Genomic DNA, 25,821 nt, shown 5'->3' with positions numbered 1-25,821 from the left:
TTCAGTTATTTAGATCTAATCTGCTGCGTATCTGCTGCGTATATGCCGTGTGTGTTTGTACCCTTAAGAAAATTAAAGGGAATATCTACGATGATACATATGTCTAAACCGATGTATTAATAAGAGAGCAGATCGCTGGGGTGGAACCTTTGCACTCTTTAAACATACTTATGTACACTTCTCATTTCACTAGCATTGTTTCATGGCAGAACCCCTTAAAGGGATACTACAGTGAAAAAAAAATCAAATCAACTGCTGTGGGAAAGTTATACAGATTTCTAAATGACTTCCATTTAAAGATCTCAAGTCTTCCAGTACTTATCAGCTGCTGTATGTCCTGCAGGAAGTGGTTTATTCTTTTCAGTCTGACACAGTGCTCTCTGCTGCCACCTCTGTCCATGTCAGGAACTGTCCAGAGCAGGAGAGGTTTTCTATGGGGATTTGCTACTAGTCTGGACAGTCCCTGACATGGACAGAGGTGGCAGCAGAGAGCACTGTGTCAGACTGAAAAGAATACAGGACATACAGCAGCTGATAAGTACTGGAAGACTGGAGATGTTTAATGAGAAGTAATTTACAAATTTGTATAACTTTGTGGCACCAGCTGATTTAAAAAAAAAAACAAAACACTGGAGTACCCCTTTAAAGGGATACTCCAGCGGGGGGGCTATTTTTGGAGGAGGCGGCTGAGAGAAAAGACGTCCACTCACCTCCCCGAATCCAGCGGCGGGTCCCGTATCGCGGCGCTCCGGTCGCCCGTTCCCGGCCGCTTCCTGGTGTCTGACGCGGGCCCGAAACGGATCCCGCCTCTGTCACTGACTGGCTGAGCGGACTTTTGACATCACGTCTCGGGCCCGCGTCAGACACCAGGAAGCGGCTGGAAAAAGGGGACCAGAGCGCCACGATACGGGACCCGCCGCTGGATCCGGGGAGGTGAGTGGACATCTTTTCTCTCAGCCAGATCCAAAAATAGCCCCCCCCCCTGCTGGAGTACCCTTTTAAGCATTCAACACATGCTGGCAATAGTTTCTCTCTATTTCCCTCTTTATCCCTGTTTATACACACCAAATTGCCCAAGGAAACGCGTCAGATATAAACTAACTTCCCTTGACACGTGATGTAAGTATCTGATATGTGATCAGCAGAGGGAGATTCTCCATGACGTCTTCTGTATCTTTGTGTTGATTTGTGGTTACAATGTACTATAATAGTATCTGCCATTGTTGTCACACACTGTATTTTATATTTCTTCCCCACTTTTTAGTGGCCGACACACTTACATTGTTTTATCAGTTATTGATATTACAGTATATCATGGTGACAGTCTCGGCCACATAAGCTCTACACAAGGTTGCATACTTTTTATTTATTATATTAATATAGGTTTTATTCCTTATTGGAGTTTTATTGGCACCTACTCTAATTAATATTGAACTCTATTGAGGGACCAACTCAATCGTCATAGTCTCTATGTGGATTCGACTGTTTATACCTGTCTGTGTACCTGTCGTTTAAATTTATTTTTGCAGAAATCAATAGTACAGGAGATTAAAAAAAAAATGTTGCAATTGGGTTTATTTGCCGAAAAATGCATTTTACCATAAAAAAGCAGTTTGAAGCTCTCCTTCCTGTCTTCATGGTTTTCTATAGAGAGGGGAGGAGTGGAGGGAGATGAGGCACTAAAATAGGACAACAAGGAGTTAATTTACAGCTATATCACCGGGCTATCTCCTCTGAACTCAGCACTGACCTCTCTGACCTCTGAATACCGGTTTTCACACAGCCCCTACTGTGTAATCCTTTGTTCTCTGCTCTCTGCTGCCAACTAATCTCCCCCCTCCCCTCTCCATAGAACAGACAGGGCCCGACTGATGTAAAAGAGTCGAGATTTCCTGAGCAGTGAATGAGAGAGGGGGGGGGGGGGCTGGGGAAAGTCTTTTTTAATGCAGATAATGGCATATTTGGTTAATAAACCCAATTACAAAGTTTCTTAAAATCACCTGGACTATTGATTTCTGCATTAAAAAAAAAAAAAAAAACGACAACAGTGACACTTTAAAGTTTAATGCAAATTAGGATATATAGCCCAGGGGGCATTCCCCTGGGCTGCAAAAGCCCAACAATGTTTGACCTGCTAGCGTAAACATGGTGGGCGTTTACATGCATGCTTAGAATTGTTAGGAGAGAAATGTCATTTTACATTTCCAGATCTTCATCCGTCCTTTAAATAAGCATTAATCAGCAAGATCTGCGCTTTTTTTGCAGCACCTTTACATGGCACAATCAACCGAGCAGCTGGGTCGCACAAATGATCCTTGTATCGTTTGTGTAGCCATGAAAACTGACAGCACAGATATGTATATAAGATATGTATGTCAGTTTCCAGATCACACAAGCAGTGTATACTTACCATCAGCGCTTCTTGTGATCCGGAATCTTCTTTTTCACATAATGACAGCGTCTATGGCTACAGGCGGCCACCCTGCTTCGTCCAGAATGATTGACAGCTGGACGAGGCAGAGCAGCTTGAATACACAGCGGAGGATGAAGAGCAGAATTGGAGCTGACAGTGTCACAGTCCCTCATCTGTGGCGCTGTCAGTACATGATAAAGCAGGTGGAGAATCCGAATGACACAGCAGCGCTGATGGTAAGTATACACTGTTGATGTGATGGCATCTGGAAACTGACAGCACGGATAGATGCATATATGTGCTGTCAGTTTCCCTTTGCTATTGGAGGCCATGTTTACCCAGGTAGATGTGAGACTGATATTAACTTTTAAAGCCTGCTCAAAAGATGTGATCAAGCATTTTCGATCAATGGATCAATGTCTTTTCTAGACAAGTCTGCCTAAAAGATCCTAAAGGGACGAACACTGCTGAGATTTTGCCGTCCTGGGGAATGGGACTGAGTGGCTGAGCGGGCTAAATCCCACCAGTCTATTACATGGATCCCGTGTCATAATCTGATGCTCGACCGGTCACCTGCTGTTGTTACGGGTGACGTCACTTCTATGGTGGTTGGTTGGTGATGTAGTATAGTTCAGCCGGTGATAGTTCTGTTGTTGACGCCAGTGCTAACACAAGGGTGTGATGGTATACCTGCTTTTAGTGTGTGTGGCTGGCTACACTGTTCCCCTGTAATGGTCAGTGACCTGCCGGGCTCTGATGGGTACGTTGGGTGCTTATCACGGTGGTCCAGAGTGGAGATATGACCCACCTGGACTGTCTGTACTGCCACCCACAGAAAGGGGAGAATGACCCATGGACGGTGTTGCCTGTATGTATAGGTGCTGGTGCAATTATCATTACCCAGTTGAATAAATAAACTGATCTTTACTAATAAGTCCTTTGTAATACAGGAAAATAGGATGAGGAGTGACTTTAGTGATACAGACGTGCTTTCACTGAATCTGTGATGAGAGATACTGAAGACTTGAGGTAGGATAGCAGTGTTGGTTTGGTTGAGTAGAGTAGAGAGGAATTCGTCAGGAGAGCCCCAACTCAGTTTTGCAGTGTGCTCTGCCCGAAATTGTGAGAAGAAATACTTGAAAGAAGAAATAAGAGAAAAAAGAATACTTGTGCCCGTGTTTCGACCTTTGTCGCTAAAGACCACTTTCTGACCTAAAGTGTCGGGTTACCCGTCCTACATGGGTGACACAAGCCCCAGTCCAGGTTACCTGAGTTGAGCAGAATGTCCGAGCGTGTTGTGGTGTCACCTGTGCTGCGAGATAGAGTACATAGGCCTTGGTTACAGCGGCTTTGCTCTATCCGGGTCAATTACTCTGTCTAGGATATTGCCATGCACTGTATAGAGATGTTCACGGTGTGGGTTGAGGAGTTCTCGGACTTGTCCTCCTCTAAGTGTTTAGCACTGCATCTTGACTGTAAGTGTAGCTCTAAGAAATAAAGTCTCTGTGTTCTCCCTACGTGTCTACTAACACCACAGTTGGTCTGTCCTGGACAGGGAACTTGGCAGAGCCAGAATCCTGGCCAAGTTCAGCAGGGATGCCTGATCTATTTGTCTTGCTCCGATGAGAATCAGAAAAAGACTGACTAAAACTGGTCCTACACTTCCTCTCCCCATGTGACTACTTCCTACAGGGTGTGTGTAACATGTCCTGTGAGTGGTGGAGAAGAGAGTGCATAGAAAAAAAGAGAATAGAGATTGGTAGGCAGAAAAGAGTATCTCTCATTGGTGCACAGTAGAACAAAATACAATAGTAACCCTTGACTTACTACAGCTGTGCAACATACAAAACAATACAGAGTGACATTTTGTGGTAAAATCAGAGAATATAACTTCATTACCACTTTACTTTGAAGTATAAGGCTTTAACAACCGGAGGCCAAACTAGAAAAACCTGTGGTGGGACACCACAGTGACGTACCTGGAACCGGGGAGAAGATGACAGCTGTCAGGGCGCTGGAAGCAGCGGTGCAGGGCAGGGACTAGGAGCAGTAAGCATAGTGTCTTTTTTATTTTCCCGCCACCCCCTGCCCTTAATCATTTTTTTTACTCCTGGGCCGAACTTCTCCTTTAACAAACTTTTTAGAAATTTCTGAATAGAATATTCTCAGAATATTTGCGAAAAATGTGCAAACAAATTCATCTGGTATAGACATAGGCATTCACAACTTTATTGAACTTTTCTAAAATAATAAATAAAAAAATTATAAATTGGGCACAAATTTCTGGGTGAATACTTAAAACAGGCAGATTTAATAAAAATTGCATCCAAAAAAAAAAATATTCGCCCGTCAAAAACTGGTTTACAAATAGAAAAAAGTGGTCGAAAAATCAAATTTTTTTTACCTAAAAGTAGGTGCAAAGCCCTTGATAAATTTCTCCCAGTGCGTTCAGGAATTGCTCCTGTCGCTATTTACCTAGATTCTCAAGTTGCTAATTGTATGTGGCCACTAGGACAAGGACAAAGAAGTGAGACTGACAACACTGACAATTATATAATCATACTCTATGTAGATAAACGTTTTAGGACACACCCTTAAAGCCACTCTGTACCCACATTCTGCCCTCCACAAAACCGCTTGTTAGCTGATTTTAATCCAAGATCTGTCCTGGGGTCCGTTCTGCAGGTGATGCAGTTATTGTCCTAAAAAACAACTTTTAAACTTGCAGCCCTGTGTCAAATTGGCGTAGCCTAGAGTGTCTATGCCCTAACCTTGCACCACCTCTCCGTCCCTCCTCCCCACCCTCTTCACCATTAGGAATGCCACTGGCAGGATTTCTCTTATTCATCACCTGTGTGAACACTGCACATGGGCTGGATCGTTAATCACCTGTGCAGTGTTCAGATAGGTGATGAATAGCAATAATGCTACCCAGTGGCATTCCCAATGGTGAAGAGGGCGGGGAGGAGGGACGGAGAGGCGGTTCAAGCCTAGGGCATAGACACTAGGCCATGCCAATATGACACAGGGCTGCAAGTTTAAAAGTTGTTTTTTGGGACAATAACTGCATCACCTGCCGACCCCAGGATAGATCTTGGATTAAAAGCAGCTATCCGAAAATACAAGTGGTTTGGGGGGGGGAACAGATTGTGGGTACAGAGTCAATTTAGCACCTACACAAGATTTCAAGACATCCCATTCTTAATCCTTAGGAAGATCGTGCCGTCTACAAGTTACAATAGAAAAAAGATACACAACCATATTATAAAAACACATTTTATTACAGATCATATAAAAAGTTTATGTACAACAACAAAGCATAATAGGTTCACAATGGTTATTTAAATAACAGAATACAACAAGAACACTGCATAATGGCTCGATTTGTGAGTGATACAATGCACAGAAGAAATTCTTATATATGTTATCAGTACAAGTAAAAAAAAAATTAGCTCCTAAACAGTTACCCCAAATACTCCACATACATGAAGTGACAAGGCCTGAAATGGTCTCAGAATAGTCCCTTCACCTGAAATATTTGGTAACTCTACAGTGTCCCTAGTGGTTAAAGTAAATCCGTCAGCTCTAGACCACAGGGATGGGGAGCACTCGGCCCTTCAGCTGTTGCAAAACTACAATTCCCATCACGCATGGACAGCCAAAGCGAAGCTTTGGCTGTCCAGGCATGATGGGAATTGTAGTTTTGCAACAGCTGGGGTCCATAGGTTCCCTATCGCTGCTATACCAGGTATGGAGCAGCTGCATATCCTAGCAGAGAGGGTAAATTAAAGGGGTTATCCAGCGCTACAAAAACATGGCCATTTTTCCCCCTCTCTTGTCTCCAGCTCAGGTGCGGTTTGCAATTAGGCTCCATTTACTTCAATGGCACTGAGTTTGAAACCCCACCCAAACTGGAGACAAGAGAGGGGGAAAAGTGGCCATGTTTTTGTAGCCCTGGATAACCCTTTTAAAGGGGTTATCCAGCACTACAAAAACATGGCCACTTTCTTCCAGAGACAGCCCCACTCTTGTCTCCAGTTTGGGCGGACTTTGCTGCTCAGTTCCATTGAAGTGAATGGAGTTTAATTGCAAACCGTACCTGACCTGGAGACATTTTGTCTCTGAAAGAAAGCGGCCATGTTTTTGTAGCACTGGAAAACCCCTTTAACCATACCTTTAGCTTTGCTAATCCTTGTTTGTGGAGTTATAAAAGTGCTTTTTTTTTTTTTTTTTTTTGTTCGCAGCTGAAAAGTTAAACTGATGGCGCTGAGTTACAGCCACAACCCCCCGCATGATTGACATGGCCTCCAGCGTTGTATGTCAATGGGTAAGAGTAGCTAGGGTGGAGGTAAGCTGTTGTAACGCAGCATTACCACTGACTATCTACAGTTAACAAAAAAAAAAAAAGAAGCACTTACAATGTAACAAGCGGCGATCAGCAAAGCTAAAGTTACAGATCATTTTACGCCTCTTACAAACCTGCTGCTGAGCTGACAGATCTTCTATGCTAAACCCTGCTAATACTATCAACTGGACATCAATCTGCAAACTCTTTGGGGAAACCCCAAAAATGTTTGTTCTTTTGTGGAACCCCTACAGCTATCTCGTGTCTACTATAAAAGTACCAGAGAACCTCTAACCAGGGACAGGGAACCTGCAGGCCCTCCAGCTGTTGCAAAACTACAATTCCCATCATGCCTGGACAGCTTAACCTTTGGCTTCAGCTGTCCAGGCATGATGGGAATTGTAGTTCTGCAACAGCTGGAGGCCTCCACTAGAGAGAAAACACTGCAATGGGCAGATTAGTTATTATAACAGTATTTCCTGATTTTTAAAATAATAATAATAATAATAATAATAATAATTATTATTATTAGTCGTTGTATATTGGCTCAATTCTATTCAATGTCTAATCTGGTAAAAACCTATATGTTAGTGGACACGTACGGCATATCATTATGAACCAATCCTGGAACAAGCCAGTGAGTCCACTTTGACACTGATGACGTATACTATTATTGTCACACATTGGAGTCAATCCCTTTGTAGCCAACCGGTCAGTATGAGGGTCCATTTACACAGAAAGATTATCTGACAGATTATCTGCCAAAGATTTGAAGCCAAAGCCAGAAACAGACTATAAATAGAGAGCAGGTCATAAACGAAAGCCTGAGATTTCTCCTCTTCTCAAATCCATTCCTGGCTTTGGCTTCAAATCTTAATCTATAAAATAATCTTTCTGTGTAAATGGACCCTAAGTAGCAATATGTATCCAATAAATTAGCAACAAATTGGGGCATTAGCTTGTCCAGGACTCCAGATGACACCTGGACGCATCCATTTTTCCATCCGTTTTTTTGCAAAAACTGATGAAAAAAATTGATTACAAAAACGAAGTGTAAACCCAGCCTAAGGCTATGTTCCCACACAGTAGTTTTAGATGGATTGAAAACACAGAAAGGCTATGTTCCCACAGTGTTGAAATTAAGTCGATGGCCGCCATTTAATGGCACATAACGGTCATTGTTTTAAAAAAAACGGTAATGATTTGCCATTAAATGACGGCCATCCACTCAACTTCAACAGTGTTTGAACATAGCCTTTCTGTGTTTTTAATCCACTCCTGGTTTTTGTTGCAAAATACTGAGCAAAAATACTGTGTGTGAACCTAGCCTGATACTGTATTTGTACGTTTGCTATAATGATTATTATTATTAATGATTACCAGTTAACATTCCAGACACATCTACATTTCCAATAATGTTTATTCTGAATATTATTGTCTTCCTAGCTAACAGTCCATATGGCCGGAGAAATAGAGGAAAGACCGGACAGGATAGCATCTTAGTGCCAAATCAGAGGGTGGTAAAAAAAGATTTAGTGAGTGGTATTTCCATCTGCCGAAGTTCTTCTCTATCCACAGGATAGGGGGATAACAAACTGATTGGTGGAGGTTTGACCATTGGAATGAGGATAAATTTGACCCTGGAATGAATGGTGCACATATGTTCACATGCTGTATAAACAACGGCCGTTCCGCGTGAACGGCCGTTGTTTAACACCACCTTATGATCATTAATTCCGGCTGTAGGTAGCGTTAAACAACGTCTATTCATGCAGAACAGCCGTTGTTTATACAGCGTGTGAACATGGCCTCAATCTTTATTGCACCACCAATCATTGCTGTGAGTTCTGTGACAGAAACATAGAAGATTGTTGGCAGAAAAAATCCCACCTGGTCCATCTAGTCTGCCCTTTTAGTAATTACTTTCTTATTATCTTAGGATAGATATATGTGTATCCCAGGTAGGTTTACATTCAGTTATTGTGGATTTACCTACCACCTCTGCTGGAAGTTTGTTCCAAGGATCTACTACTGTTTCAGTAAAGTAATGTTTTCTCATGTTGCTTCTGATCTTTCCCCCAACTAACCTCTGACTATGCCTCCTTTTTCATTTTTTTTTCTTCTAAAAACACTTTCCATGATGTGATGATACCTTATGCAAGGCAGCAGTCAGAATATATGTCAGTAGTACAATTGCTGAAAATAGTTTTTTTTTTTAGTTTTTTTTGTTATTTTAAAAGCGTCAATGAGTGGTGGTAATAGTGGTAGAACTGCTTAATGCTGAACTGAATGCTTAGTTATTTGACCTTAAAGTTGGGGTTATCCGGTTAGGTAAAATATATGTTGAATCATCCCCCCTCCTCATTCCATACATGTCAATACCATTTCTGTCTCCGTCCCTCAGTTTTGAGTCTGCTGCTTTCTGCTAAAGACACAGAAAACTGTATCTGAGCTGTTCTGTCTGTCTCTGCTCTCATCCCCCTCCTCCCCTCTCCATTCTGAGTGGGCTGATGAAACAAGTCCCTATCTGCAACTTTGTTATGTCAGGAGGATTAATCAGTGAGTTCATCAGCTACTTGAACTCAGATTAACCCTCCCAGCATTACAACAAAGCTACAAAGTTGCACATAAAGCTAGTCAGGGACTTTTTTTTTACATCAGTTGTCTCAGAAGGGAGGGGGAGGAGACAGAGAGAATAGCTCATACGCACACATTTTTGTGCAGAAAGCAGCAGCTCAGAACTGGGGGAAGGAGACTGGGGGGCTTGAGATTGATTTAAATAAATGCCTATTGTGGGATCACTCATTTGGCGGGAAATATATCACCTGTATCACCTCACCTATATACCAAGTATTGTGATGTGCTACATGTGACTTGCAGAAACAGACTAACAGATATGTATATTTCAGTACTGTAGAAGCAGATCTACAGTATAGCGAACTATGACGGAGATTTATCAAACATGGTGTAAAGTGAAACTGGCTCAGTTTCCCCTAGCAACCAATCAGATTCCACCTTTTATTTTCCAAAGAGTCTGCGAGGAATGAAAGGTGGAATCTGATTGGTTGCTAGGGGCAACTGAGCCAGTCTCACTTTACACCATGTTTGATAAATCTCCCCCATTATATGTGATGGGGAAATGGGGTACCATTAGGATTAACCTGTGGTATAGTAATTTACACAGCTTGTGAACGATTATACCATGAATTTACACTTAAAACAATCAGAGTTTATGGTAGATTTTACTGATACAGAAGTACAAATGTTCTTAGAATAGTGAGGAAGCAATCTTGTACCTTTCTTGGTCAGTGTCCAGCACTGCAAGAAGTATTAATAATGTACAGATACATACATTAAATAACAAGAAACAAAGAGTCTTTCTTGGTAAGTGGTACAGATTGTCTGGATTTTTCATTAAAGAGGTTGCGATAAATTTTTGTTTATGTTTTCTATGTTTAAATCAATGTCATACATATGGCCACTAGGTGTCTCCCTTCACTGTGCATAAGTACAGCTGCTGCTCGTCCACATTCAGCAGTGAAGAATCCTGGGGTTACTCGCATTGTATGGTCAGTTCTCCTGTCACACAGCACCAAAACATTACAGTGACTGAATTATTGCATAACATAGAGCATTGTCTCCTGGTAATCATGCATAGTTAATAATTTAATTAGCAAAAATGTATATTTTATTTAGCTCTTATTTAAGTGTCTTACCTTCCTGTTTAGTCTAATTTTTTTGAACAAAAAAAAGACCAATTATTGGCATTGACCACAGTTTGGCCGTATTGTTGATTTAAACATAGAAAGTTAAAAAAAATAAAATAAAATTAAGTATATTGCAAAACTGCTTGAGATCACAATTTTTTGTGACAGGTAGACTTAAAAGATTAGAGATTGCCAAAAGTTCAGGTTTGCACAAACCCGAACAATCAAATGCCGATCGATTTGGGTTTGTGCAAGTTCACTCCTCTCTATCTTGGCGTATGTTCACACAGGGCTGATGTGCTGCAGATTTTCCATTTGGATTTTGGGTGTGGAAAATCTTTAGCATTTACACGACCAGAAAAATGGATGCGTTTAAAAATCTGTACGGAATATGTGCAAAAACTGACCTGCAGTGTAGATGTTAGATCCATTGCAGATTGGGTGCAGATTTCCTTATTGACGACAATGTGGAAGAACCGTCCTCGGGGCCGAGTTTTTTCCACCGAGCTGTGATGACATCACAACTGGGGAGGGGAGCCTGTCCCGGCTGATGGACTGGCCGTTCAGCCAATCAGTGACAGGAGCAGCCAGTCCATCAGCCGGGTTGTGTCGTGTCAGCACTGGAGATCTCGGAGCCTGGTGTGGGTTCCGTGGACAGGCATGGGAAGAGGTAAGTTAGTACTTGTAATCAATTCCCCCCCCTACCAGCTGACGGATTTTATGAATCGCCGGACTTCTCCTTTAAAAGGGTTCCATAGAATTAGAAAAAACACAGCTACTTTCTTGCAAAAACAGCACCACCTCTGCAAAACCGCACCCAACCTGAGGACCGGAGAGGTGCTGATTCTGGAAGAAAGCGGACATGTTTTTATAAGACCGGATAACCCCTTTAACTCAATGGATTGTAAAATCCACAGATGGAAATGGGGATTTCTTTGTAGAAACGCTGTCAGTTTTCATCCTGCGGAGTCGGTCAGAAGATCCGCAGCATTTCCAAGCTGTGCAGACGTACCCTTGCACTTCATGAACTTATGTAGAAAATATTGTTCAGTGTCTCAATGAAACTACGTCCCTTACAACTGATTTTTTTTTTTCTTTTCTCACAGACATACAATTCTAGGCTTCCTGGCAGTCCATCACATGACTTGCACCAAGGTTACAATGTTTTTGCCATACCAACATTTGGTAGGTTTAAAATGTCCTTTAACTGTGCACAGGGATACACCACCCTGCTTTATCAGTCCAAAACAATTGATTGAAGCAAGACTGTTCTGTGCATTACTCCCTGCCATCCGGTAAGTAACGTAGGCTCGCATTACCTCAGTGCTCTGCAGGAATACACGTATGTATTAGGAAGGCTTAAGTGAAGATGGCTTCATAATAATGAGTTGGCAGATGATGATGATGATGCCACGGGGCAGTTAAAGAAATCCTGGCTGACCAAACGCGGATAACCATCAAGCACACGAACTTGTACAGGATCAAACTTCCAGTAATAGCGCCCCCTCAGGAAGTAAGCAAAACCTACAAGGAAAAGTCAAAGATTGTAAAGTTGATTCTTAGTATTTCTTGTTCAAGGACGTAAAGTACATTAGAGATGAACGGACCCTGAGCACCCTCGGTTTGTCCGAACCCCAGTGTGCGGCATTTGATTACCCATGGCTAAAGAAGTTGGATGCAGCCCTAGGGAGAACTGATAAACATGGATACAGCCTATATGGCTGGATCCATGTTTTCAAGGCAGCCTTAGAGCTTAAAGCAACTTTATATCCACAATCTGCAACCCCCCCCCCCCCCCAAACCGCTTGTACCGTCAGCTGCTTTTAATCCAAGTTCTGTCCTGGGGTCTGTTTGGCAGGTGATGGAGTTATTGTACAAGCAGTTTTTGGGGGTCAGATTGTGGGTACAGAGTCGCTTTAATATTATGCCGGGAGTGGGGAAACTGTTTGAATTTCTGCAGCACTGTAGTGACTGGGCCGCACACCATTACAGGGCCGTAGCCCCCATACAGCCTCTGGCTGGATCCATGTTTTCCATGCAGTCCTAGGGCTTATTCCCACGTCCCATAAATTATGGGTGCTATGGACAGGGAAGCCCTATAATGGACTGTTTCCCCACATGGCATGATGCATTAAGATTATGCCGGGAGAGGGGAAACTGTTTAAATCTTAGCAACACTGTAGTGAAAGAGCCGCACTCCATTACAGGGTTTCCCCACCTGTAGCCTCCATAATTTATGGGACGTGGGAATAAGCCCTTAGGGCTGCCTCAAACTTTTTCAACCACCGGTAATCTAATGCCGCACACTGGGGTTTGGACAAACCCGAGGGTGCTTGAGGTTTGCTCATCTCTATTGAACATATAATAAGCTATAGTCTTTAGTATAACAGGACATTTGTGCATTTGTTGGAAAAGTTATACAAATCACCAATATACACTTATTACGGGGAAAGCTTATAAAGAGCTTTTTTCCCTGCACTTACTACTGCATCAAGGCTTCACTTCCTGGATAACATGGTGATGTCACTTCCTGGATAACATGGTGACGTCATTTTTTGGATAACATGGTGATGTCACTTCCTGGATAACATGGTGATGTCACTTCCTGGATAAAATGGTGATGTCACTTCATAGATCACCATGTTATCTAGGAAGTGACATCACCATGTTATCTATGAAGTGACATCACCCTGTTATCCAGGAAGTGACATCACCATGTTATCCAGGAAGTGACATCACCATGTTATCCAGAAAATGACGTCACCATGTTATCCAGGAAGTGACATCACCATGTTATCCAGGAAGTGACATCACCATGTTATCCAGGAAGTGACATCACCATGTTATCTAGGAAGTGACATCACCATGTTATCTAGGAAGTGACATCACCATGTTATGTCACTTCCTAGATAACATGGTGATGTCACTTCCTGGATAACATGGTGATGTCACTTCCTGGATAACATGATGATGTCACTTCCTAGATAACTTGGTGATGTCACTTCCTGGATAACATGGTGATGTCACGACCCGACTCCCAGAGCAGTGCGGGCTGTGGCTGCTGGAGAGGATGATGGCAGAGGGACGCTCAGTGTCCCTCCAGTGCTCAGTGTCCCTCCAGTGCCCTGTGTCCCTCAGCCATCATCCTCTCCAGCAGCCACAGCCCGCACAGCTCTGGGAGTCGGGTCGTGACATCCTAATGTTATCCAGGAAGTGACATCACCATGTTATCCAGGAAGTGACATCACCATGTTATCCAGGAAGTGAAGCCTTGATGCAGTAGTAAGTGCAGGGAAAAAAACACCTTGTAAGCATTTCCCGTAATAAGTGTATATTGGTGACTTGTATAACTTTTGGGAGGCAATACAATACTTTAAGGGTACAAACACACCTGCCGGATCCGCAGCGAGTCCCCTCGCTGCGTATTTGCAGTGAGACTCGCTGCGGATCCCGGCCCTACACTTTCAACGCCAGACAAACTCGCAAACTCACAAACTCGAGTTTGTCCGCAGCCCGCCCTGTTAACCCCCCGCCGGCTGGACACTATACATTACCGGGTCCCCGATCCTGCGTGCTTCAGGGCTCCCGGTGTCTGCAAGTCCCGCTCAGCCAATCAGTGCACTGCGGCGGGGCAGCGCACTGATTAGCCGGGCGGGACGTGCCAGGAACCGCCGAAGCAAGCAGGAGCGGGGACCCGATAATGTATAGTGTCCAGCCGGCGGGGGGTTAACAGGGCGGGCTGCGGACAAACTCGAGTTTGTGAGTTTGCGAGTTTGTATGGCGTTGAAAGTGTAGGGCCGGGATCCGCAGCGAGTCTCACTGCAAATACGCAGCGAGGGGACTCGCTGCGGATCCGGCAAGTGTGTTTGTACCCTAATAAAGATTTTTGCTAGACTTCTTTAAAATAAAGAAACTGTGTACAGAAAAATCTAGATATCACCTTTCTTTTTCTTTTATAGGCTTTACGAGTATTTCTACTCTCCGTGGTTTATTCTATATATCTGCTTTTAGGATAGATTGTTTAATCCCATTGTCCTTATTTATAGAAGTAGTATGTTCTCACCGTGTTCATCCTGGAAGGCGGCATCTATGCTGGTGGGCACCCCTCTCCAATCACTTATGCTTCTGGAGTGTCTATTTTCTATTCGCCGCGTGTCAGTATTGAATCGCCAGTATTCCGCTCCTCTAAATAAATACGTTTTCTTACTCTTGTTAGTGCCCCACAAAAACGCAGCTTGAACATCAGGTGCAGACAATCCAAGATCCGATAACTGGAAGGGACCCGTGGCCTGTAGTTTTCCATCAAATACCCAATACTTTGAGCCTATAAAAGTAATCACAATTAATATACAGTTTATTTTTAAAGGGGAACTCTTTAAAAATCTTAAATCTTCCAGTACTTATCAGCAGCTGTATGTTCTGCAGAATGTGGTGTATTCTTTCCAGTGTGACACAGTGCTCTCTGCTGCCACCTCTGTCCGTGATAGGTATTGTCCAGAGTACAGGCAAATCCCCCCAAAAACCTCTCCTCTCAAGACAGGAAAGAATACAGAACATGCAGCAACTGATAAGTACCGGAAGACTGGAGATTTTTAAATAGAAGTAAATTACTAACTTCTGGCACCAGTGGATGCGGAAGCATTTTTTCGCTGGAGTACCCCTTTAAAGTATTTACCTTCCACTTTCTATAGTATGTGATATGTTCAAAGTGTCAACCAAACATTTGACAGATGACAAAAACTGAACCACAGTACGCTCCATTGTGCCCTACTAAGTTCCAGTGAAGTTCTGAACTTCAGGATACTATGGAAAACTCCATTTTTGTTAGGGCCCTATTACACAGGACGATTATCGCTCGAAAAATCGATATATCGTTCAAATTTAAGCGATAATCGTTCTGTGTAATTGCAGGCAACAATCAAAAAATCATTCGCATGTCGTTGATCGTTGATTTAGATCTGAACCTAAAATTATCGTTAATCGTTCGCTGTAATTCCACATTCGTTCGCTCAAGTTCCGCATTTGTTCACTAATCGCTCAGTGTAGTTGCACATTGTTTATTATTTTGTTGGGATCAGATGGAATAAACAATCATAGTAATGATAGTAATAACAATCATAGTAACGATCGTAACTAACGATCCCCTTTCTTGGAATAGTTGAAATATTGCACCCTGAGGTTTCATGGGGCAGTTGCGCTGGCAGAAGCTTGAATATCTGCTGTGCTCTGCCTCCGGGATAACAGGACATGCTGCGGCTCCAGGGTGCAGACACACAACAAAGGCCTAAGAATGTGAGCTGATCCATGGACCTGCCCTAGCTTGCATCTACACACTGAAATGCACACTATTAGCTATAATAGACTAAACAGCACCTCTATATATGGAAATATCTACAGCTATTCTATGCTCAATCTCTCTATAGGACACTGCCACATAGACAGCGACAATGCTGCATTTACTTCATCATGAGCTCTATAGTAGTTTCTATGGTTAATATATATATATATATATATATATGATTTTTGTTTCATAATTCCACAATTTCCAGGGTTCGTTTAATAGACCCAGGCACTGACAAAATAAAGGACCCTAAATACAGTATTATTGCCTAAAGATCTAATAGAACACATAACTGTTTAGAGTTGAATTTGAAGTCAAGGATCTATGTTATGTACTGGTTTACAAGTAATGTATAACACCTTACTGATGATATGTCCTGACTGTGCTAAAATAACAAATGTTTCAGCACAAAGTAGCATCCGCAGGGGCCAATGCGGCAGTGCCCTAGTATTGAGGCCTAAGTGATGTTGTCGCATGTTTGGACATTAATGCTATTTGATGAAATGTAGTGCTTTGAAACATTTTGGGATATGAAAATCTGGATGTGTAGAAAATTAATGGTCAAAATGTAAAAGCCTCGCACTGCTCTTAAAGGGGTATTCCATTCAAACATAACTTTTTATTAGTTGCTGCCCATGGTGAGACTAACAATTCATTCCATACTTGTTATTATCTACTCAGTCTCCTTCCCCCAGTTCTGAGCTGCTGCCAGAGACTTGTTTACATCATCTGTTTTAGAAGGGGAGGGGTGGATGGAAAGAAAAGCTCACACACAGATTTTTGTGTCTTCAGCAGAAAGCAGCAGAATCAGAACTGGAGGAAGAAGACTGAATAGATAATAGCAAGTATGGAATGAATTGTTAGTCTCACCATGGGCAGCAACATATGAAAAGTTATGTTTGAGTGGAATACCCCTTTACACACTCATGTATGACAACTGTTTCCAGCATCACTACTATGGGTTAAACCAGCGCTACAGCTCCTACAAACAGATGACTGGCAGGGTTTCCAGTCCGGACTTGGACCCCCCATTAATCAGATATCAATAACATAGTCTGAAGATAGTCCATCCATTTTTAAACCCTGTATAGACCCTTTAAGGTTGATACCACTACCTATGAAAGTTACCAAAGAGTAAAAGGAGTATACAGTAAATTAAAGGGAACTGATCACAACTAACCAGCGCTCTATAAACCGGCCTAATCACCTTGTAGCTGCCGTGCACAGCTTTCCTCATGGACATAGACGGCAACAGACAAAATCTGTCTCCTTGGGATGAACGTTAAAAATTACTGAGCATGCTCTGTGACCTTTGAAGAGGTCATTCCACAGGGAGCTACTATTGTCTTATATTGATGCTATCTACCTACTGGTGATGGATGTCGCTGCAATGCTGTACAGATCACTTTACAGCAGCCTACAGACACAACAGAACAGCAGTCACTACAGACACAACAGAAAGTCTTAGCTTAGTTTTAGGGTACTATTACATGGAACAATAATCTGCCGAATCGGGCCGATTTGGCCAATTATCGCTCTGTGCAATAAATACAAAGATCAGCCGATGACGACGATCATCAGCTGATCGTTGATATAGGTTTGAACCTATAATTGTCGGGTGCCGACCGCGCATCACTACATGTACCAGCGGTGCACGGCGGTCGACTGATCATTTACATTACCTATCCAGGCTGCAGGGCTCCTCTTGCGGTCTTCTTCTCCCCAGGTCCCACGCACTGCAGCTTCAGAGCGGCCTATCTTAGCTGACAAGCCGCTCAGCCAATCACTGGCGGGGACCATTGCGGCCAGTGATTGGCTGAGCGGCCTGTCAGCTAAGACAGGCTGCTCTGAAGCTGGAGCACACGGGACCCGGGGAGAAGAAGACCGCAAGAGGAGTCCTGGACCATGGACAGGTAATGTATAAAGTAAAAGCAGGGGCTGCAAGGAAATCGGTTACAATGTCCCTGCAGCCCTTGTTAAACGATAATCAGGCCGTGTAATAGGTAAATGAGTAAATAGTAAACGAGCGCCAATTTAGCAGATCGGCGCTTGTTTACATTTATTATCTGGCCTTCATCGGCCCGTGTAATACTTACCTAAGCCCCAGTGGTGAGAGGGAAAACTTTTCAAGAATTTCTTAATAATATAGATAGTAAAAAGGAAAATTAAAAAAAAAATTCTTTAAAAATATATTTAACATAAAAACATATTCTGATGACACATTCCCTTTAAGGTAGATTTAGTCTGTGCTTCCTCTGCCTATCCTCATATAACTGGATATGTTATAATAAAGCTCCAAATGTTGGAAATTGGAAACGATTATTTGTGATAACTTCAAATTAAAGAAGCTTTCTATGGAAAACCTGTAAGTCTAACGTCCTTTCAGTGTACAGCATATTCAGTACCGAAATAAGATATTAACACAACACTAAAGAAAGGTTTGCATGTTAGTAGTGAGTATCACGCCTACAGTAGTAGCTCTTCCTGAACTACTGTAAAAATTATTAAAGTTACGTAAGGCTTTTTACCATGGAAGAACCAGATGTTCCCAACAGAATCTTCCAAAGCGGCATCGACAGACTCAGGAATCCCTTTCCAGTGTCGAGAGGCCAGTGCTGGATATCCACTCTGAAGTTTTCCTCCTCTCAGGCGCCAGACGTACCCGGATCTAAAGAAGAACAGCTCTCCCCGGATTGTGGATACAGCATCAAAATCTGTTGTACAGGCATCTGGCTGAAAAAGTTTTAATAAGCTGATATGAATGCCAAGCCGCATGGTGCTTATTAAACTACACATATACTGGGAAACTTGGAGTTTTTTTTATCAGAAAGCTGGAGCCCCTGTACTACAAATGTATATGAGAAAATGATGAAAACAAAATGTTAAAGGGGAACTATTAGCAGATTAGACGAATCTAACTTACTGATAGACACCTCTTGTAGGAGACGCCAGAGAGGAAGGCATGTCTCTTACCTTAATCCTCTGCGCCGTTTCCATGCACTTAGTCATTTACTCTTCTGTCCTTTAAGACTGTTAGAAGCACTGCCCTGCCCCCATACGCTGATCTGACTCGTCCCTGGCCGGCCTGCCCCATTGGTTATAACGGTGCCCCAATGCTTTAAAAATGCTTACCGGACTGTGGCATGAACGACTAAGTGCACGGGAATGGCTCCGAGGATGAAGGTAAGAGACATACCTTCATCCTAATCGGCTATCAGGGGGTTAGATGAGATTAGATTCGTCTAACCTGCTGATAATTCCCCTTTAAAATGTGGATATTCATTTTAGCAAAGAGTCCTTTTACAAAGGCAGATAAAAGCCCAATGAGACTACCAATTGAATATGGAAAAGTTCATCAGTGCTCTTTAAATAGATCCTTCACATGGCCAATTTATTGGAAGTGATTGGCCACATGAATCCTTCCACTGGATCCTTCACTTCATTGCTGTTGACAGCACATCCCCTGTCTACATATTGATGCAGGGCAAGAATCAGCTCTTCTGGCCATTAATCACCCTGTTTAAAGGGCACCAAACACTTTTATTAACTGACAGCCAAACCATCATCAGTTATCTCCCCTGCCTGTTGCCCGTTCAGCACAACTGAGCTTTCCTGCTTTCAGTATGGGGAGGGGTAAGGCGCAGCGAGAGAGCTAGCAGGCATACATTTTGATAAATCAGGGGTAAGAGGAGGCCATGATTGCTTTGTGCAAAAATTGGCGCCTTTTTGTCTTTTTTCACCTTTTTTGATAAATTCTCCCCCCCCCCACGTATTTAAAATCAGATACAGATCTGCTGCAGTTCACTTACAGAAAAACTACATGTACCCTAAGGGGTTGCATTAGATGGCCCGAGACTCGGTAGACACAAGTGCCTATCTCTGGTTTGTAGAGCCTTTTATATATAGTTACATAGTTAATAAGGTTGAAAAAAGACACATGTTCATCAAGTTCAACCAAGGAGGGGATGGATACAGGTAAGGGGGAGGGGTGATAGGTGTGGAGATGTGCGGCCAAAAGCAGATTATTTTTTGACATATCAGAATTGAGCGATCATCAGATTGCCGCCTGATCATTGGCCTGATTAGACAGGGTGATATGTTTCTGATTTCACAGATAATTGCCATATATAGGGCCTTAAAGGGGTATTCTGGGGGAAAATTAGCACAGCAGTGCTGCAACAGTTAAAGGGTACTGGGCCTATCACATGGCCCGATAATTGTTTAGCGAGGACAGCAGGGACATTGTTACCGATGTCCTTGCAGCTCTTTTTTAAACACCATACTTTACCTAAACAAGTTGCAGGGCTTCTCCTGCGCTCCTTCTTCCTCCCGATCCCACGCGCAGCAGCAACTTTGGTGCAGCCTGAGTTGAGAGGCGGTCCTGGCCAGTCATTGGCTGAGAGGTCTGTCGGCTAAGACAGGCCACTCCGAAGCTTCTGCTGCGCGTGGGAGCGGGAGGAAAAAGGTGCGCAGGAGAGGACCTGCTACATGCTTAGGTAATGTATGGTGCTTGCGAAATCGTCGCACATCGCTATTCCACGTAGCAATTAACGGTCGTGTCCGATAATTTTAGGTTTGAACCTAAATAAACGATCAGCCGATGACACAATCATCGGGATCGTTGTCTCTATTCCACGGAGCGATAATCGGCCGAATCGGGACAAATATCGCTCCGTGGAATAGGACCCTACCTGTACTCGGAATTTAAAATGCTCACACTGCATGTGCGCTCACACTGGATTGTGTCAACTTTACTGCTCATTGGCTGTTTGGTGCAGCTGCTTGATTGGCTAGCATTGCACCACACAGCGACTGAGCAAAAATTTCAAGTTAGAATGGGCATGGCAGAAAAACAGCAGGATGTAAAAACCTCTTTAACGCATACTATTTATATGCTGCTGATTTATTTTAGGCTGCAGTTTATGCTAGTAAGTAAAGATGAGCGAACAGGATTGGCAAACTTTTAAGGAAAGTTCAGGTTTGACCGAACCCTAAACATACCGCACTGAAACAGCTAAACGATTTCATGTGTTCAGCAAGTTTGCTTATCAATACTTACCTGTCTGAACTCCCTGATGTCCTCCTGCTGATCTCAGCCGCCTCCATTTCCTGACTGAGACAAGAATGATAGCCCTTTGCTCTTTGCAAAGTTTAAAGGGGTTATCCAGCGCTACAAAAACATGGCCACTTTCCCGCCTCTCTTGTCTCAAGTTCAGGTGTTGTTTGCAATTAAGCTCTATTTACTTCAATTGAACTGAGTTTAAAATCCCTCCCAAACTGGAGACAAGTGAGGGCGAAAAGTGGCCATGTTTTTGTAGCGCTGGATAACCCCTTAAAAACAAATCTTGCTTCGAAAACTTCTCTACTGGTAAGTCAATTATAAAAATTGCAGCAAAAAATCCTCAGCATATATAGTATGTGTGAACATACCCAACATTTAAAATCAAGTTGTCAAAAAGGGGACAACTCTTTTTGACCCATAGAGATACAGTGCATAAGCATAAAACATCATTCAACAAACCTCAGAATAAGGGATCTCGTTGCTCTCAGGCTCAGGAAGCTGGCGGCTTTCTGGCTTTATTGTTGGTGCTAAGGTTGGAGGATGCGGAGCCCCATACAGGTACTGGATTCCCTGTTTATCATCTGTGCTAAGGCTTAGTGGATAACGGAAGGTGTAGAATGGAGACATCAATGACTTGGAGACAGAGGAATGTTGTAAGCCAAGCACGTGGCCAAACTCATGAGCAGCTACTTGTAAAAGATCTGTTCCTGCAATAGACGAAAGCAAATATAAGTATATAACCATAAATGGTGGATGTCAACCATGAAGGCATCTATAGAAAATGGATAGATGATAGACAGATTAGGTTGGTTGTATTGCATAAGGGTCTGATGGCCAGTTCCTACCTAAATTGTTCCCAATGGTCCAAGCTTCATCATAATCAAAGTGTACATCCCCCTCTCGATGAGTTTTTGGAAAAAAGGCATGAGCAAGGATGCCCCCAGGACCATCAAATGGCAAGTTGTCTCCATGCCAGTACCTGTAAAAAAAAATAATTGTTTAATTCAATAGGTTACTGTTCAGTTCTTAGTGTTGAGCTGATCTGAGGATATGCTACAGCTTGTCTCTGTATCTAATACATCAAAAGTTAAGGTAAACTGGGAGACAGACAACATCATTTACTGTAGTCTAGGCTCAGGTCCAGCTTCTTAACAGTACTACTCACACTAAGGCCAAACTATGAGTAAATGAGGCTTAAAGCTGCCCATAGACAAGATAACGTCAATCAGCTCAACCCCCATAAACATGCACATTGGGCTCCGCCAAACACATTACGTCAATATAGGGAGGGGGAGTGACACAGCTACCAGACCATAATGGTGCCAGTCACATAGATTATAGGCCAGGCTTCATGTGTTTTTTCTGTTAGTTTTTTTCTCTCCCAATGTGACATGTTAAGGGGCCATTAGACAATTTCCAGAGATACTAGATTGATGCATGAATTGTTGGGGTCCATGTAAAGAAATCAAAGGGCCTATTCCCACATCCCATGTTCCATGAATCCGAATGACAGGGAAGACATCTAGTTGACTCTTTCCCAGCCTAATGCTGGCCTCCTCGCATGCTGCATTACCCCACACACAAGAACTTTTAAGTTGGAAATTAAGAATTTGGCATTTGTGAGGGAACACCAACATGGCACCCTGTGCTCTTCATGGATGAAGGCAGATTTACACTAAGCACATGTCAGTCTGTAGACACTGTAGAGAATGTTCTGCTGTCTGTAACATCCTCCAGCATGAGTGGTTTGGCAGTAGGTCAGTAATGGGGCAGGGAAGTGTTTCTTTGGAGGCCCGCATAGCCATCTGTGTGCTATCAGGTACAGGGATGAGATCCTTAGACCCATTGTGAGACCATATGCTGGTGTGGTTGGCCTTGGGTTCCCTCTGATGCATGACAATGCTAGGCCTTATGGGGCTGAAGTTTGTTAGCAGTTCCTGCATTATGACGGCATTGAAGCTATGGATTGGCCTGCCGTTGCCCAGACCTGAATTAAATTCAGCACATCTGGGATATCTAGTCTTGTTCCATCCACCAACGCCACCTTTAATCCAGGTCTGGGAGTAGATCCCTCAGGAGATCTGCCTACTCATCAGGAGCATGCCCAGGCGTTGTAGGGAGGTCATACGTGAGGGCCACACACACTACTGAGCCTCATTTCCTTATCTTGAGGCATTTGAATCAGCCTGTAATTTGATTTTGCAATTAGACTTTTGAGTATCAATCCAAATCCACCTCCATGCAATGGCGGATTATAATGTGGGCTATTTAGGCGGCGTACCGGGTCCTGAGGCTCCTGGGTGGCTTATAGCCATCCAAACCACCCACATCACTAACTCACTAACTGGCCATGTCTACTATTTTGGGGACAGCAGTCAGGTCACCATGTCTACTATCGTGGGGGTAGCATTCAGGGGCCATGTCAGGGCATCACTGGAGTCAGGTGACCATGTCTACTATTGTGCGGGTAGCCACAAATGATGACAATCTACTATAGTGGATGCAGTAGTCAGAGAGCCATGTCTACTATAGTGAACGCAGCAGTCAGGGGCCGAGGAGGGGGAAGGGAGCGGTTGGGTGGACAGCCCGGGGCCCAGGGTACATTTAATCCGCCTCTGCCTCCATGGGATATTCATTTTGTTCTATTTTATGTTTTACTGTTCTCAACGCATTCCACTATGAAATGAATAAAGATTTGCAACCAGAATTTTTAATTCCTTGAGGACTAGGATGTGATATTTACTTTTTGGAGCAATGTATATGGTTTTCAGTCTCATCAATTGTACAGTACTTGTGGGTACACAATAGGTATCCAGGGCAATGCTTCAAGTATGAAGAGAACTAGACATACAATGTTCTTTGTAAAACCCTTACAGTACCGGCCTTGACAGTTATATTTATAAATGATTACACTGAAGGCTTTCATCCCAGGAGGAAACTCTGAACATTTTGGCAGCCTCCCAAGCAGTGAACGACCCCTACCGGAATGTCTCTGCTTGGTAGAATATTTAACCATCAGCATGGCGAGATAATTTTGCAGTTTTGAGAAGATACTCGAAGCAGTTACTCTAATTTATTTACCCATGAGAAACTAAATTCAAGATCAAATAGCATTTTTATATAGTTTGATATGTCTGCGTACCTATTGTTGATTTAGGTATCAAAAACTGTCCAGGAAAAAATGAAAGCGAATGTACTACCGGAAAAAGTTAAAGTTAATGTACCACCGGGACATTTCTTTTCTAATATTTACATGGATAGACTGGCGCCGTTGCCGGGATGCCGGTGCTGCAGTCCTTTTTTTGAACTGCAGCCCGGTTCCTGCGTACAGCGCCGGTCCATTCCCGGTCACCAGCAAGGGGTGAAGCACTGGAATCAGGCCAGCCCGCCCCCAGTGGGAGGAGACCCCCGTACCTCTATGAGGCGGCTCCATAAGAATAAATAAAGCCGTGTCATAGAGGGGCAGGGGTTTCCTCCCACTGGGGGCAAGCCAGCCCCCCTCCAGTGCTTCACCCTCAGCCGGCACCTGGGAATGGACCAACGCCGTATGCGGGAAACAGGCTGCGGTTCAAAAAAAGGACCGTAGCACCAGGATCCCTGCAACAGCACCAGTCTATCCATGTATATATCAGAAAAGCGTTGTACCGGCGGTACATTAACTTTTACTTTTTCCTTTTCGACAGGTCCGACCTTCATACCCCCTGCTTATCTCCGTATCGGAACCCCAGTGTCTTTGTTATGAATAGAGCCACGGGCATGGCATGTGACCGCGGCTCTGTTCATTCCTATGGAGGTGTTGGAATGAGCCAAGTATGTGTTCTTCCAGCTTACTCTGCTCTCTTCGGCGGCTCTGTAGGAAAGAATAAAGCCACAGGTCACGTGCCGTACCCATCGCTGTTTTCATAACAAAGAAGCCGGGGGCCCAATATGGAGATCAGCGGGTGGTACAGAGGTTAGACACCCTCAATCTCTTACTTTTCTGCTATCTTGTGAATGGGGAAAAGTTAATTTTTTTCCGGACAACCTCTCTTATGTTATGTGCATAATGGAAATTTTGGATCTCTACAATTTAGTTGATTTTATGATGACATGTGCGTGTAGACATAGACATGTGAATTTTGGAATGTTTTTACTTTTATTAGGTGTCATGTCTTCAAGTTAGACCTTCAGGCACAAACATGAATTTTGAAGCATTTGTATATCACAAAATATTTTGTAAACACGTTTTGCAAAATGTCATGTCCTGAAAGTATTTTAACAGCTTTTTACATAAAATACTCCAAACTATGATAAAAAACAAACAAACAATCTATCCCCATGTCCTGTGCTGCCCTCCAATAATGCTTCTCAAAGGGGTTGTCTGTTTTTCTGTTTTTCTATCTGTTATAAAATAATCCTAAGATCTTGCAGATTTCCTTCTCACCACTGGGGCTAAAACTAAGCTGAGACTTCCTGTTGTGTCTGCAGTGATAAGAGGAAGCTGCTGTAAAGTGGTCTGTACAGTATCGCAGTTGTGACACCAGTAGATAGAGGAGACAATAGTAGCTCCCTGTGAAATGAAATCCTCAGAGGTCACAGAGTACGTTTATTCATCTCAAAGGGAAGGAGTCTGTCTATTGTCGTCTATGTCCATGAGTCTTGCTGTAAAACATGTCAATAAATGCTGTTAAGAACAGCCAGGGCAAGGCGTCAGCCCCCAAAACAATGTGCAAAAAGTGAAATAAAAAAATTACAGCCAAAAAATAGAAACAGATTAGAATAGAATAACAACTTTTAACAATAACAATGTCTTCTCAAACATTGGTTACAACCATCAATACCAATGCTATCTGAAATTACTACAGCTTTAAGGAACACATTACATCTGGAACTCCTTGATGTATTGAGAACTAAATAAAAGTCTACTAAGGGCTTTATGGCCAAATGGAAATCTTTTATAGCAGTTATAACAGT

General features: G+C 43.0%; 1 protein-coding gene across 5 annotated transcripts in view; it reads right to left on the bottom strand.

The window, feature by feature from the left end:
* Nucleotides 1–9,845: 9,845 nt before the first annotated feature.
* Nucleotides 9,846–25,821, bottom strand: part of MMP11 (matrix metallopeptidase 11) — a 37,742-nt gene continuing 21,766 nt past the window's right edge. For all 5 annotated transcript variants that reach the window (XM_069964059.1, XM_069964054.1, XM_069964060.1 and 2 more), the window contains exons 4-8: nucleotides 21,714–21,847; nucleotides 21,328–21,575; nucleotides 18,335–18,539; nucleotides 14,529–14,789; nucleotides 9,846–11,989 (exon numbers count right to left, since the gene is read on the bottom strand). In XM_069964059.1, the coding sequence (XP_069820160.1) occupies nucleotides 11,841–11,989; nucleotides 14,529–14,789; nucleotides 18,335–18,539; nucleotides 21,328–21,575; nucleotides 21,714–21,847 (997 nt within the window). In that variant the 3' untranslated portion in view covers nucleotides 9,846–11,840. The remainder of the gene's footprint in view (nucleotides 11,990–14,528; nucleotides 14,790–18,334; nucleotides 18,540–21,327; nucleotides 21,576–21,713; nucleotides 21,848–25,821) is intronic.

This window comes from Dendropsophus ebraccatus, chromosome 3 (genome assembly GCF_027789765.1).
Source record: "Dendropsophus ebraccatus isolate aDenEbr1 chromosome 3, aDenEbr1.pat, whole genome shotgun sequence".
In the NCBI taxonomy this organism is placed as follows: domain Eukaryota; kingdom Metazoa; phylum Chordata; class Amphibia; order Anura; family Hylidae; genus Dendropsophus; species Dendropsophus ebraccatus.
Note: the sequence above shows the minus strand (reverse complement) of the source record. Positions and strands in the feature narration are given on the sequence as shown.